This window comes from Taeniopygia guttata, chromosome 23 (genome assembly GCF_048771995.1).
Source record: "Taeniopygia guttata chromosome 23, bTaeGut7.mat, whole genome shotgun sequence".
Taxonomy (NCBI): domain Eukaryota; kingdom Metazoa; phylum Chordata; class Aves; order Passeriformes; family Estrildidae; genus Taeniopygia; species Taeniopygia guttata.
Genome location: NC_133048.1, coordinates 3,706,238 through 3,719,452, shown reverse-complemented (window position 1 = coordinate 3,719,452; position 13,215 = coordinate 3,706,238). Strand labels below are relative to the sequence as shown.

Here is a 13,215-nt window from a genome sequence, read left to right as displayed (position 1 = left end):
AAGGCTGCTGTGATTCAGGTTCACTACAGACATCCTGAGTGACACAAGGTCCTGGTTACTTAAAAATACCATTTTTCTTTTTGTTTAAACAAGCCCACCAGGCCTTCTTTACAGTAATTTTTGAAGCCTGGTTCTGCTGCCCCACACTCGCTTCTATCCTTGGGCTTTTATTTCATCTCCATCCAGAAAAATCCAGGTTTCTTTCCAGGCAGAATGAACAACGTGGAGAGTTGCTTAGCGAGTTAAGAGGAGCGTGTGCTGGCAGCTGGGGAGAGGATACAAGAATTCCCAACTGTGCCAATGCCATGGGGGCAGGAGGAACAGCCAACGCTGCAAAGTCTCCACTGGTTCCAGGAACAGGTATAACAAGAAACTGTAAGGCAACTCAGGAAAGGAAGATGAGCCATGAGTGTACCTTGACAGCAGTGACACCTCTGAACAGTTTATTGCCGTTTACAGAGTGATCAGACAAAGCTCTCCCCAGCTCCTGCCCCTCATTCTGTGGGAGCAGCGCCGTGGCCTCGGCACAGCGCACCCCCAGCACACTCCCAGTCCTCACCACAGCCTGTAATCCTGCTCTGGGGCTCAGCAGCACATTGCACCACCTCTGCAGGCTCCCCAGAACCACTCCTGGCTCCCCAGCACCCCGGCTCAGTTATTCACCTGAGCAGGGCAGCAGATCCAGCACCTCGCTCCAAGGAGAGGGCAGGGAAGGGTTAAGGGCCAGAACACAGCTGAAAACCAAGGAGCACTCGATTGCTCTGGGATGTTTCATACAACACTAATCACTTCATCTGATTTTAATTCCTGACACCAAATCAGCACATAGCTTTTCAAAGGAAATCTTGTCCCAGATTGCAAGGTAATCAATCACAATTAACGTGGAAAGCAGCTTTTGCAATGCCACCATGGCCTGTGAACTGAGCAGGAAGGACAGGGAAGGGGCTCAGAAACATCTTTCAAGTAGCGGCAGACAGGATAATTTGGGGTAGGACTGGTCTGTTAGTGTCTCCTGCACAGCAGCCAGTCAGGCATTTTGCTTCTCCTCCAGCGCATGACCCGAGTCAGGGGGGGTTTTATGCCAACACTCTCGCTCCCCCCGAAAGTCCCTTCCCCACCAGTGTGCCCTGTTCCAGGGGAGCCACATTCTCCCCACAGGCTGCTAGAAACTGTATTTCCATCAAGAGGATTTTTCCTTAAACCAGAGAAAAACCTCAAGAGGATGGTGCCAGGCTCTGTTCAGTGGTGACAGCAACAGGACAAAGAGCCATGGCCAGAAAATGTAACACAAGTTCCAGCTCAACACGAGGAAGAACTTCTTTCCATGCAGAGCCCTGGGAGGGCTGGAGCCTCCCTCTGTGGGGACATCCCAAACCCACCCGGACGTGTCCCTGTGCCACCTGCTCCAGGTGACCCTGCCTGGGCAGGGCTTGGGCTGGGACATCTCCAGAGGTCTCTCCCAAGCTGTGATCCTGTGAAAACTGTTCTAGGTGTAACTGCATGCCCAGAGAGCAATTCTGATCCAGCAGTGAGGCCACTGGCCTGGATTCTGAGCTACAGTTTAGAGCACCTCTCTGCCACCTGCAGGGTGCAGAGCCAGGGAAAGGCTTCCAAAACACGGAAAACTCCTCCTTCAAGCCTCGCTGCTCTGCTACAATAACCTGAAAGACCCTGAGATACTTTGACACTTAAATGTCTCCTCTTAAAACACTGTCCAATTATCCATATATAATTAAAAAAAAAAAATTAATGCTCAACTTGGCTGTATGCAGCAGCTGCCCCAGGACCTTCCCAGGGGATCCAAAGCGCTGCGATCACCACAAGTGCCCCACACAACAGTAAGTAAATGAGTTTGGGGTTTTTTATAATAAAATAATACCCCCCACGCATGCAGTCCAAGGGGTAGGGCTGCAGGAGTCCTCAGAGCAGAGACAACACGTGCAGCCACAGCACATAAAGGCAGTTTCTGGAACACGTGGTCACACGCAGTCAACTGGCCTTGAATGGGAAGTCTTTTCCTTGATTAGCCATGCAAACCCCAAAGTCAAAGATAATTTAAAGAGAAAAGAAAATAAGGTTTTAACTAATTCCAGCACTTCCACTGTTTCATTGGACCAACTGCACAGAGGTAAGACTCTTGTTGAAAGCCTTTCACAAGGAGCAGGGCTGAGGGGAGAGCACCTCTAGCCCGGCACTCGTTTAATTATTTACACAGAGTTAATGAATACCAGACTCTCCTCCTAAACTCGCACAGGGTGCATAGTCCTACAGTCATTTGGACTTTAAATCCACCCTCGGTTATGAAGTACAAAACTCCCAACAAGCCTCCAGGAAGGATCCCACAGTGAGCAGAGTGAGCCCAGGACCCTGGCAGAGTTCAGGTGGCAAAGCAGGACAGTCCAACCCCTCCAAGAGAATTCCCACAGTAACCTGGAAGCAAAGGGAGACATTCTGCAACGTAACTGGGGGGTTTTTCTCAAGGAAACAGGCACAAAGCTACAGGTTTAAGAGCAGGTTATTGTGTGTGCACTTTTGCCTCTGCTCTCCACACCTGGAGACACCGGGACAAGAGACACTCAATGGGATTTGAGCTGGAGTACTTTCCCTAACGCCCAACAGGCAGCAAAGCACTGGGACACGCGGGCAGCTCCACTGTCTGTGCTCAGGTGTGGCTGGTCCTGCTCTGGAGGAGGACAGGGGGGCTTGGTGACCTCCCCAGCTCACCTCCAGATCTCTGCTCGACAAGGAAAACATCACCACCAAACAGACAACGCAGGCAAGGAACCCACAGCGAGACCAGTCAGGGAGCACAGCTCACACTGCGTGTTCTCCTCACCAAAATGATCCAACGCAGCCCAAACCAGAGTGGCCATTTCCAGAGCTGCTCCCTCCGCTGTGCCTGGTGTGCTCACTGCTGGAGCCCCTGTCCTGGCAGGGTGGGCAGTGCCAGCCCTGGCCACGCCGAGCTCCTGCCCCCAGAGCCATTCCCAGAGCCCGGAGGTGCAGCTGGGGCTGGGCCCAGGTTTTCAAACATTCCTGCCGGCTGCTCACAGGCAGGGTGCCAGGACCTGCTGACATCAGAGGGGAAATGGTAATTTTCAGGGTTTCTCTTAGTCAAACCTGAATGAAATTTCACAAGTGAGTGGAGGGGAGGAAAGTACTTCTTTAACCCATTCATCCTCCCCGGGTGGGAAACTCCAGAGCCCTCCCAACTTCAACAATTTCTCTCTGAGAAGAGTCACAGAATCTCTAAGGGTGGAAAGTCGTAACTGGCAGAAAGTCAGGGCCGCCTTTGGCCTCAGCCTCCTCCCAGCCACGTCCAGAAAGTCCCCATCACATCCCACCAAAACAAAGTCACCTCTGGTCCCCTCTGGCTCCCCACAAAACCAGGACGAGGAGCAGGCTCTGCTCCACCAGCTGCATCAGGGGTCCCAAAAACCACCGCCCTCGTCTAACCCAGAGCTTCTTGGACCAATTTACACTTAATGTTAATTATCCAAGAAAGAAAGTTACTCAAGTTAAAAAAATAAAAAAGAAAAAGAAAGTTAATAGCAATTGAATTTGTCCTTGAAAGAGTTTCAATTACCAGAGTTGGCTTAAGGAAATAATGACATGCTGGTTATCACATGAAATGCCAATAACTGTAATGGAGAAGCAGTTTTTTTGGAGTTATTTACACAAACTGATTTTTCATGGGAATTTCATAGGAATTAAGACATAAACACTCTATCTCCAGTCTCTCATAAAGATATTTCTTTACCCTATTACCAGAATTAACCAATAACCCCTATTTGATCCTATACACTTTTATCCTTTTTTTCTCTGAGAAAAAAATAAAACTAGCATGATTAGAAATTAGACTGCAGCTACATTTTACTCTTAACACCTAAAGCAAAAAGAAATAATTGCTGAGGAATTCTGAAGCAGCTTTTATTAAGTTTACCTGTCATTATGCAGCATCCTTTATGTTTCACTACAGAGAACTCATGCCCACATTGTGTAAATACTTAAAATTTAGAAACACTCCAGAAAGACACTGTGGCAAACCTGGAAATGTTCTCCTTGATGTGGTGCAAGAACCCTCAGAAATGCTCCAGCTGCAGGACTGAACTGCTGGATTACAACACTGGGAGTCCAGGTGCAGGGAAGGGCCAGGAGTGAGAACCCCTCCCTCACTCCTGTGCTAATACATGATTAATCCATGCCTGATTAGGACATGGAATGGTAAAATACACACAGGAGCAGCTCCTGCTGCAGCCCTGGGCGCTGCTGTAGGCACAGAGCTCCATCAGAAGGGTCTCAGTGTGTGCAGCTAACGCCAGGGAGGGAAGCTGGGGTCACACACAGCACAGGATGAGACCCAGAGGATTTATGCTCCCCTCCTCACCCTTCCCAGCCCTGGAGCCTCAACCCTTCCCAAAGTTCCCACAGCAGCAGCTCAGCTACTGAGGAACAGTCACTGAGGGAATTCAGACCCCACATTCCAGCCTTGCTTAACGGGGAGAAACAAAAGGCTGCCTGAAACCCAGCTCCTGCAGAACTTCACAACCAAAGAACCCCAAAGACACCCAGCTCCTGCAGAACTTCACAACCAAAGAACCCTAAAAACACCCAGCTCCTGCAGAACTTCACAACCAAAGAACCCTAAAGACACCCAGCTCCTGCAGAACTTCACAACCAAAGAACCCTAAAAACACCCAGCTCCTGCAGAACTTCACAACCAAAGAACCCTAAAGACACCCAGCTCCTGCAGGACTGCAGACCCAAAGAACCAACAGCAGCATCTCCAGACAGCAGAGAGGATGTTAAATTTGGGATTGGATTTTTCCTAGATGTGACTGATGGGCACAGCATGGTCCTCCTGAGCCCCTCAAAAGGACAGGTTTATCTCCAGGTGAGGAACTGCCCTGCTTCCCCAAAAAGGCAGCAGAGCTGCTCCGGTGCCACCCGGGAGCTGGCGGGCAGGAGGCACCGGGCACAGCCCAAGCAGCTCTGTTCCAATGTGCCAAAAAACAGCTTTTTTTCTTCCCATCCCACTTGTCATTCACTTCCAGCTGGAGATTTATGGCTCTGCCTAACAGACATCCAGTCCAGTTTTCCCACTGCCCGTGCATAAATTAAAGACTGAACTTTTTGCAGTCAGCATACAACAGAAAAAACTTTCATAGGACTTTTTAAAAACATTTTTTTCCAGCAGGAAGGTATCCTTCCTTTCTCTCCCACCAGAACAAAAGGGGAAATGTTGTTTTCCGCCCTTGCTGATGGTTTAAGGACCATTCCAGAGGGAAAAAGCAAGTGGCTAAATATTGACAAGCTTATCTTTTCCATCCCCCCAGCCACGTTTGCTGCCTTCAAGTTTCTGTTTTGCTGCTGCTGCTCCTTGAGAGTTTCCAGCATTCCTAGCAGGAACTGGGCAATGGCATTGCTGATGAGCTTCTCCTCAGAGCAATCCATCACACAGGAGTTGCAATTCAAAGAAGAAATCAGACTCGCTAGCCAGAGAATTTTAAATACGCCGAGTAAGAACTGGAAAGGGCATTTTCTCCTCTGATATTTTAATTACCCAGAGCACAGAGGGTAAAAGCTGGATTTCCAATTGGTGGCGTTCCCTTGAAAAGAGTATGGGAGAAAAGTGGTGGAAAAGTCGTGTATGAGGTAACAGATAAAACCAACAGCTGCACTATTAAGCCTAATTTTAGACATTATTTTCTCTCTGAAGGAAAGCTGCTGGGATTTTTAGCACAGCCCTCATGGAACGTGTGATACATCTGTAACACAGGAACCACTGACCAGAGTTCTCAAATGAGACAACAGAAAAAACCCAAAGCATTATGAATACACCAAGCTTATGAGAACAGTCAGGCACAGCTTTGTAATAGAACATTTGAGTGTTCTTCCTCCCCCCCAGCCCAGTTTCTAATATTATTTAAGACCAGGGATAACGTTCTGCCTGCTTGTTGAGGGAAAACAGGAAGTTTTCCTGATTCCAGAAAGAGGAAAGTTGTAGCAGGTAAAAAGAATAAAACAGGGCAGTTCCAGAAAACCACTAAGTATTCTAGCCCCCAAAAAGAGGCTTGAAAGTCAAACATAAAACCTTTCAGAAACCAAATTTCTGTCTTGCAACCAACAACAGCCTTACAAAAGAGACACTATAGGGAGAAACCCTCCCCTAGCCCAGATAATAAATAAGGATTCACAGGGCAAGTCAATTAAACTTCATAAAAAGCAGGAGGCAAGCCTTGCTAACCCCATTTCACCACAACACTCAAGTGGTTTGGTCCTGGGTTTCCCAGTTAACTGGTGGTGATAAGGGCAGGGAAAAGGAAAAGCTCCAGCTGAGATTGAGGATTGAGTTTTACTGTCCTGAATCCCACACACATCCTGCCTGGAAACACTGGACACCTCCAAGGTAGGCATCAGGGAGACTGTACTAGAGAAATTGAGAGATTTTAAGAAATCAGACAACTCCTGGTTGATTTCAGGCTGTTTAAAAAAGACAAAGCAGCAAAACCTCCAGCGTCCACACCAGGGTTAACAAGATTTTATAAAAAAAAAAAAAAAAAATCTAAAAAATCTAAGCAGCACAATTTTCCTGCTTTTGCTAAAACAGCCAAGCCCTAAAATCACTCATTCAGAGAAAAGGAGATGCACCACTCTCCTTTTTGTTGGAAAGCTCCAGTGCACAACACACAACTCGAGGGCTCCTGACATTACAATGCAAAGCAAGGGAAAACCACGAGCCAAGAGGAGCCAGGTCCCAATTTCCCATTCCAAGACATCGCAGCTCACTGGCAGCACAGTGCCTTTTGGTGCCAATTTAGTTTAAAAACCATATTTCCAACAACGTTTTTCATGCCTCACTCGCTACTAAAGTCGGAATCAAAGTCAACAAAAAATAGCTATTGTATGGCAACAGGCCCAAAAGCTTTTTTTTAAATTAACATAAGATTTTTAAACTGCTTTCACTGAACTTATAACAGAGGCCTTGAGATGCTGGGGCACCTATGGGGAGGTTATCCAAGATGTCAATGTTTAATGTGATCCAAAGAGTTCTCCCATTACAGGAGACACTTTGTTGTAGCCAAAGCCTGAGAAATGCCCATCTATTAAAGGCAGGGAAGTCCTTTCTCTCAAGCAGTTTCCTTTAAATCCCAAGACCCTGGGAAAACTGGCGTATTACTAAGAGCTGCTACATGCACTGAGGAGAAACAGGTGGAAAAAAATGCATGGGAGAGCTGGAAAAATTGAAAACCAGGACCCATGGCCTAGCTCCTTACAAGTCATTGCCACAGCAAACCCCAGATTTCTCATCTCGCACACCACAGATCAGCCATCCTGATCTCCTGACTCTGCTCTGTGCTCCCCAGCTAGAGAGATCATCTGAGAAAAACACCAAGTCCCCAAAAACACGGAGCATCCCTGTGTTTGGTCCCTGGCTGTGGGTGAAGTGTCCGTCAAGGTTACACACAGGAGCCACCCCTGTGTAACCCTGGTGTGCCCACACACTCCTCTCACTGCAGGCAACATTCCACCCAAACAACTTTCACAGAAAATTACTGGGTCTTTCTTGATGAGCAAAGTGACAAAATCCCCCTGATGTCATCACTCGGAATTCCTGAAGAGTACCTAAAGAGGGGTTAAAGGCAGCACCCTGCTTCTCACCCCAACTGGTCTGTGCCCCCAGCACTCCCCAGTGAGCTCTGCCACATCCTCTTCCCCAGCCTGCCCCGAGATGCTCCTGGCAGGTTTCTGGCAGGTGAGCTGCCCTCTGCTCTGCCCTCCTCTCCCAGGGCTTTTCAGGAGTTGAGTGGCAAGTACTCATTGCTGTGCAAGACAAAGAAAGACACAAAGCTTTAAATTCTCCTAATCCAGGGAATTTAGGAGTACACAGCACAGGAGGCTGTAATTCAGGGCTGGAGTATTATTATTATTATTAATCAACCTTTTGTGGGCAGCACAGATGACACGTGGAAGCTTTTTTCTTTAGACACCTCTGCTCTTTTCTTTTTCCGGTAGAAAAAGAGGAATTGTCAGTTTAAGTTCAACAATCCTGGGCACAAAAATGACTGGGAGGTGGGAAAGTAATTTGGTTTTTGCGGTGAGGGAGTTGCTGGTTTACCTTCTACATGTACTATTTGTCCTTCATCAAGCCCAACTAATTCTCAGAACAACCATTAATAATTCCAGTTTATGGGACTACTTACTCAGGTATTCCTAATTCACTGCGTCAGCAGCTCGTGGAATTAAGTGAAATTCATTTGCCAAGACAAAAAGAAAAAGCTTATTTTACAAATTTGTACCAGAACACTGACAGAAGTGAACTGCAGGGAAACACCTGAGAAGTTCAACCTGGTTCAATATTTTAGTACACATTTTATCTAAGTTGAGATGTTTCAGGATTTACAAAGTAAGCACTTTGTACTTGTATCCATGGAACACATGACTGAGTAGCTGAAACCTTCCCTGAGGATGCTCCAGCACTCACTGCTAGCCACCACTGGACGTTTGATAGCCCCAGATCTGCTCTCTGGGAGAGCAGAACTCCAGCCTGAAAGAAAAGCCAGTCCAATACTCAAGGTGCTGCAGCAGAGGGTGTCTTTGGTAATCAAGGGACAAACAACTGAGCAGTTTTCAGATCAGTGCAGAAGTCCTGAGCAAGAAGGGAAGCTCTGGAGGCTGCAGGTCACCCTGTGTGGTACCAAACGTCTCCGACCCCGGCCTAAAGTCGGAGCAAAGCACACAGAATGGAAAGGGAAGTTTAGTCCTGCATGAGGCCACCACAGGCCTCGGAGATGCGAGTCTGAGCACAGAAAAGAACCTGCTTTTAATCGAGGCTTTCAGATAAAGATACCAGCACCTCTTTTCCCCCTATCTAAAATGTCTGATGCTGTACTGCCTTCTCCTCTGCACGTTTCCCGGCCATTCCTATTCCAGCAAAGAGGGAATTCTCCACGACCAACAATAAAGATAATCCTCAGGCTTGCTTTTCCTAGTTCCACTCCTCAGAAGAGTTGTGACACTGCTGAGCCTGACCACAAGCAGCACCTGAAGTCTCTAGGAAGTGCCTGTATTTATAGGGGGAAGAAGATATATCAGTTCTCATTCAAAGTAAGTCAAAATGTGCCCTAAGACACAGAGCTAGAGAGACCTGTCCTGTATCACAGTTCTGTTGAATGTAAATTGATAATTCTTGGTAACCGACCAATTTCAGCATTTCGGCCACAAGTTTGGTTCTGATTGTTTGGTTGTTTGGGGATTTTTTTCCTTCTTTAGGCTGTAACACACCCCAGAACCCCCCACATGCTCCCATCTAATAAAGAACCCAAACAGTCCCAGTTCTGAAAAGGGCCAAAACCAGGCAGGAACAAACGCATCCTCAGATCCATCAAAGAAATCATTTATACCAAGGGGAAAGTCACATAACCAAAATAAACAGCAAGCCCATTGTGCGGAGCAGCCCTGCCACCGTTCCGACAACACAGACTCTATTCCAGGCTGAATCCAACATCACAAGGAAAATAAACCCAAGGTACAAACAACGTGCCCTCGCCTCCCGCTCCGTCCGGGGCACGGGGCAGAGGGATGCGGGGCTCAAGGTCACGCCGGGGGATGCGGAGAGGGGCGCGGGGCTGCCCCGTCCCGGGGCTGGCGGAGGAGGCGAGTGTGGAAGTTTATGAGCTCATCAGGATGGTTGTACCATTACATCAGAGGCAATTATAAATGGCCAAGAGCAGGGGATGGGGAGCCAATCAGATCACAGATGGGATGTCAACCTAAGACCAACTGTCTCCTGGCTTTGACAGAAGGATTTTACCTCCATAATTCAAATCCCAAACCCAAGCGATCCGCACTCGCTGCTCCCGTCGCCCAGCTCCCCGCCGGCGCTCCCGCCCCGGCCCGCGGCCCCTCCGCCCGCCCCGCGGGCCCCGCGGCCCCGCCGGCCCCCGGCGGCCCTGCCCGCCCCGCCGGACCCCGCCGCGGGCCGCGGGACCCCCCCGGGCCGGCACCGGGGGTCGCGGGGCCGCGGGAAGGCGGCGGCGCCGCCGGGGCCACGCCGTGTCCCGGGCGCGCCCTTCGCCGCCCCGGCCCCCCGCGCCCGGCCCCGCCGGGCCCTCGCCGCCCGCCCCGGCCCGCGGCCCCCCGGCAGAGCCCCCCGGGGCGGCGGGGAGCCCGGCGGCGGCGGCCCGGGAGCCCCGCACAAAGGCCGGGGAGGAGGAGGAAGGGAAGGCGGCGAGGCAGCCATTTTAGAGCGAGCGAGCAGCACAGACAATGGCAGCGCCCGGCAGCGCCGGCCCGGCGGGGGGAACCCGCGGGAGAGCCGCCGCCGCCGCCCCGAGCCCCCCGAGCCCCGCGCCCCCCGCCCGGCCCCGTGCCCGGCCGCCCCCCCGGCCCGTCCCGCGCGGCCCGGCCGGTACCTGCTGGCTCCTGCCGAGGCTCTGTCCCCCGCCGCCGCTGCTCCCGGGGCTCATGGGCGCGTGGTGGCTCCTCGGCGGGGCCCCGCCGGCCGCTGCCCAGCCCTGGCCGCTGCCCCCGCCGTACTGCGAGACCATGTCGGCGGCGCCCTTGGCGGCGGCCGCCCCGTCCTGCGGCCCGGCGCTATAGTCGCCCCCGGGGTAGCCCTGGTAGGCGCGGGCGGAGCTGGGGGAGGTGAGGAGCTGGTTGAGGGTGGGGGTGGCCGTGGGCTGCGGGGTGGTGCCCCCTCCTCCCGCGCCGCCGGCGGCCGAGGGACCCATGACCCCGAAGCGCTGCTGCTGCTGGAAGGCGGCGGCGGCGGCGGCGGCCGCGGGGGACTTGGCGGCCGGCGGCGCGGAGCCCCGGGGGGAGCTCAGGGCGTAGGCCTGGGGGGGAGGCGGGTAGGAGCCGGCGCTGCGCCCGGCCGCGTAGTAGGAGTTGTACTGGTGGTTGGGGAAGCCGTGCTCGGCCCCGGCGCCGTGCGAGTTCTGCGGAGGGGGCGGCCCCGCGGGGGCTCCCGCCGGCCCCGGGTAGTTCTGCTCCAGGCCCCCGCTCTGCAGCGCTGCCATGCCAGGGCTTTGTTGTCCGCCATGTTGGTGGAAGGCAGCGGCGGCGCCCCGGCCGTAGGGCTGCCCGAAGCCGTAGGCTGGTGGGGGCAAGGCGGCCGGGTGGGAAGGGGGCGGCTGCTGCTGCGGCGGCGGCTGCGGCGCCCCCACCCCGTCGCTGCCGCCGCCGCCGCCGCCGCCACCGGGCGGCTCCGGGAGGTTATTGTTCAGGGTGGCGGCGGCGGCGGGCCTGGGGCCCGGGTTCCCGTTCGAGCTCTTCAGGTCGGACTCGGCCCCTGCGCCCCCTCCGTTGCTCTCGGCCCCGTCCTGCAGCTCCTTCCCCGACGGGCCTTCGCTCTCCGCCTGCTTCTCGCTGCGCTCCGCCGCCGCCGCCTCACCCCCCGCCTCCTCCGGGGGACAATCCCGCTGCTGCGCCTCCGCTTTCTTCAGCTCGGATGGAGCCGGGGCGCCCAGGCTGCTGGCGGCGGCGGGGGCGACCTGAGCAGCCATGATCCCCCCCCTCCCCGCCCGGCCACCCCCCCGGACCGGTCCCCCCGAGCTGCTCCCTGCCTGGCCGGCCGGCGTGAGGCCTCGCTGCTCTGCTCTCCCCGCTCAGGCGGCGGCGGGCGGCTCTTCAGGGCAGCGGGGGCTCATTCCCCCCCGGCCTGCTCGGCGAGGCGGGGAGGGCTCCGCTGGGCTGGGCTTCCCGGGGCCTGGCCCCGCTGTACCTCCTCGGTTGCAGCCGGCGGAGAAAGGGGAGGAGGAGGGAGTGGGGGGGAAGGAGGAGGAAAGGGGGGGTGGGGGGGGACCCGGGACGGGGCTCCCGGTGCGGGAGAGGCGGGAGGGAGGGAGGGGGGACACGGCGGGCGGGCGGGCGCCGTCCCCGGAGCGGGGCCGAGCGGCGGCGGGGCCGGGCTGGGCGAGCTCCGACTCTGCTCGGCCGAGCGGGCTCAGTCCGACACGAGGCTCAGCGCTGCCATTTTACCCAGCGCCGCGGCCGCCTGCCAAACCCGGAGCGGAGCGCAGCCCGGCCCGGAGCGGAGCCTCCCCCCCGTCACAAAGGAGGAGCGGGCCGGCCCCGGCCGCCGCCGGCGCGGAGCTGCCGCCCGCAAAACCCGCGGCGGATCGGCGGAGCCGGGGGCCGGGGGGCAGCGCTCCCCCGCCGCGGCCGGGGCCGCCCGGGGCGATCCCCGCGGGCAGCGGGCGATGTCCCGCGGCCGGAGCCCTCCGGAGGCGTGCTGGCCGCTCGGCGGCCGCCGGCCCCGGGGTTTCTGCCCGCGGGTTACCGAAGCGCCTCTTCTTTGTCCCTAGAAATTCCATTTAGAATTAAGCCCTCTGCGAACTGTTAGCGGTTGTCATTTCCTCTCCGCTTGGCCGTGTCCCTCTGGAAAAGGCGTTGGCGGCGCGCCAGGGCTGTGACTGCACGCGCGGACAATCCAAGAAAGTCCGGCTGCCCGCTCCTGCCAAGGCGAGGGCGGTGGGCACGGAACCAGGAATTCCCAGATCCAAAACCACCTGAGCGCATCTAGACACAACACGCTGGGCAGCGGGACAGGATGCGCTGGCAGTCAGCGCCCAGCGCCGTGCTGGAGCTCCCCAGCTGTCAAGAGGTGAACTGGGAATTGGGCCATGCTCGTCTGCAACCCTTCCAGACCCAGATTCCCACCTCCTCCTCCTCCATCCTGAGGCCTTGGCAGAGTGGGAGTAGGGAGAAGAGCAATGTACCTGGAGCTCCATCCTGGACATAGCCTGGCCTGTGCCAGCGGGGTCTGAGCCTGCCTGTTTAACTTCAGATGGTGCAAGGCTGCAGCAGAGCACGGGAGGGTCAAAAAGATTAGTTATTTGGGTTATAAACACCAAGTTCTTAGAAATCAGGACATGGGTGTCTGGTAAAAATGGCAGGCGTGGTGTGGGTCAGGCCTGGGTCCCATGTACTGGTGTTCCTCTGGAATATGGAAATACTTAGAAAAGTGAAGTTGAAGTAAATACAACTTTTAGATGAGAGAAAACATCAGAAAACAGTAGGTGGGGAGCCAAAAGAGACTCTGAGGTCTGAGGCTGCCATTTTAGAACATCACCACAGAATAGATAATGTGGCAGAAGTGACCTCTGTGCAGTGACAACAAACAGGGCTTGGCCCCAGCCCAGCACCCAGCGGGACACACCGCAAGGAATCCCGCTGGGAGTGAGCAAACGGGAGTCCAGCGCAGGAGGCGAA

At 54.4% G+C, this 13,215-nt stretch overlaps 1 protein-coding gene across 2 annotated transcripts in view; it reads right to left on the bottom strand.

Moving 5' to 3' along the window:
• The window catches only part of ARID1A (AT-rich interaction domain 1A), a 55,183-nt gene extending 43,192 nt beyond the window's left edge, over positions 1–11,991 (bottom strand). Inside the window, exon 1 of one of the 2 annotated variants that reach the window (XM_030290583.4) lies at positions 10,416–11,991. In XM_030290583.4, the coding sequence (XP_030146443.4) occupies positions 10,416–11,507 (1,092 nt within the window). In that variant the 5' untranslated portion in view covers positions 11,508–11,991. The remainder of the gene's footprint in view (positions 1–10,415) is intronic. The other variant, XM_030290582.4, reaches the window with a different exon arrangement.
• Positions 11,992–13,215: the final 1,224 nt, after the last annotated feature.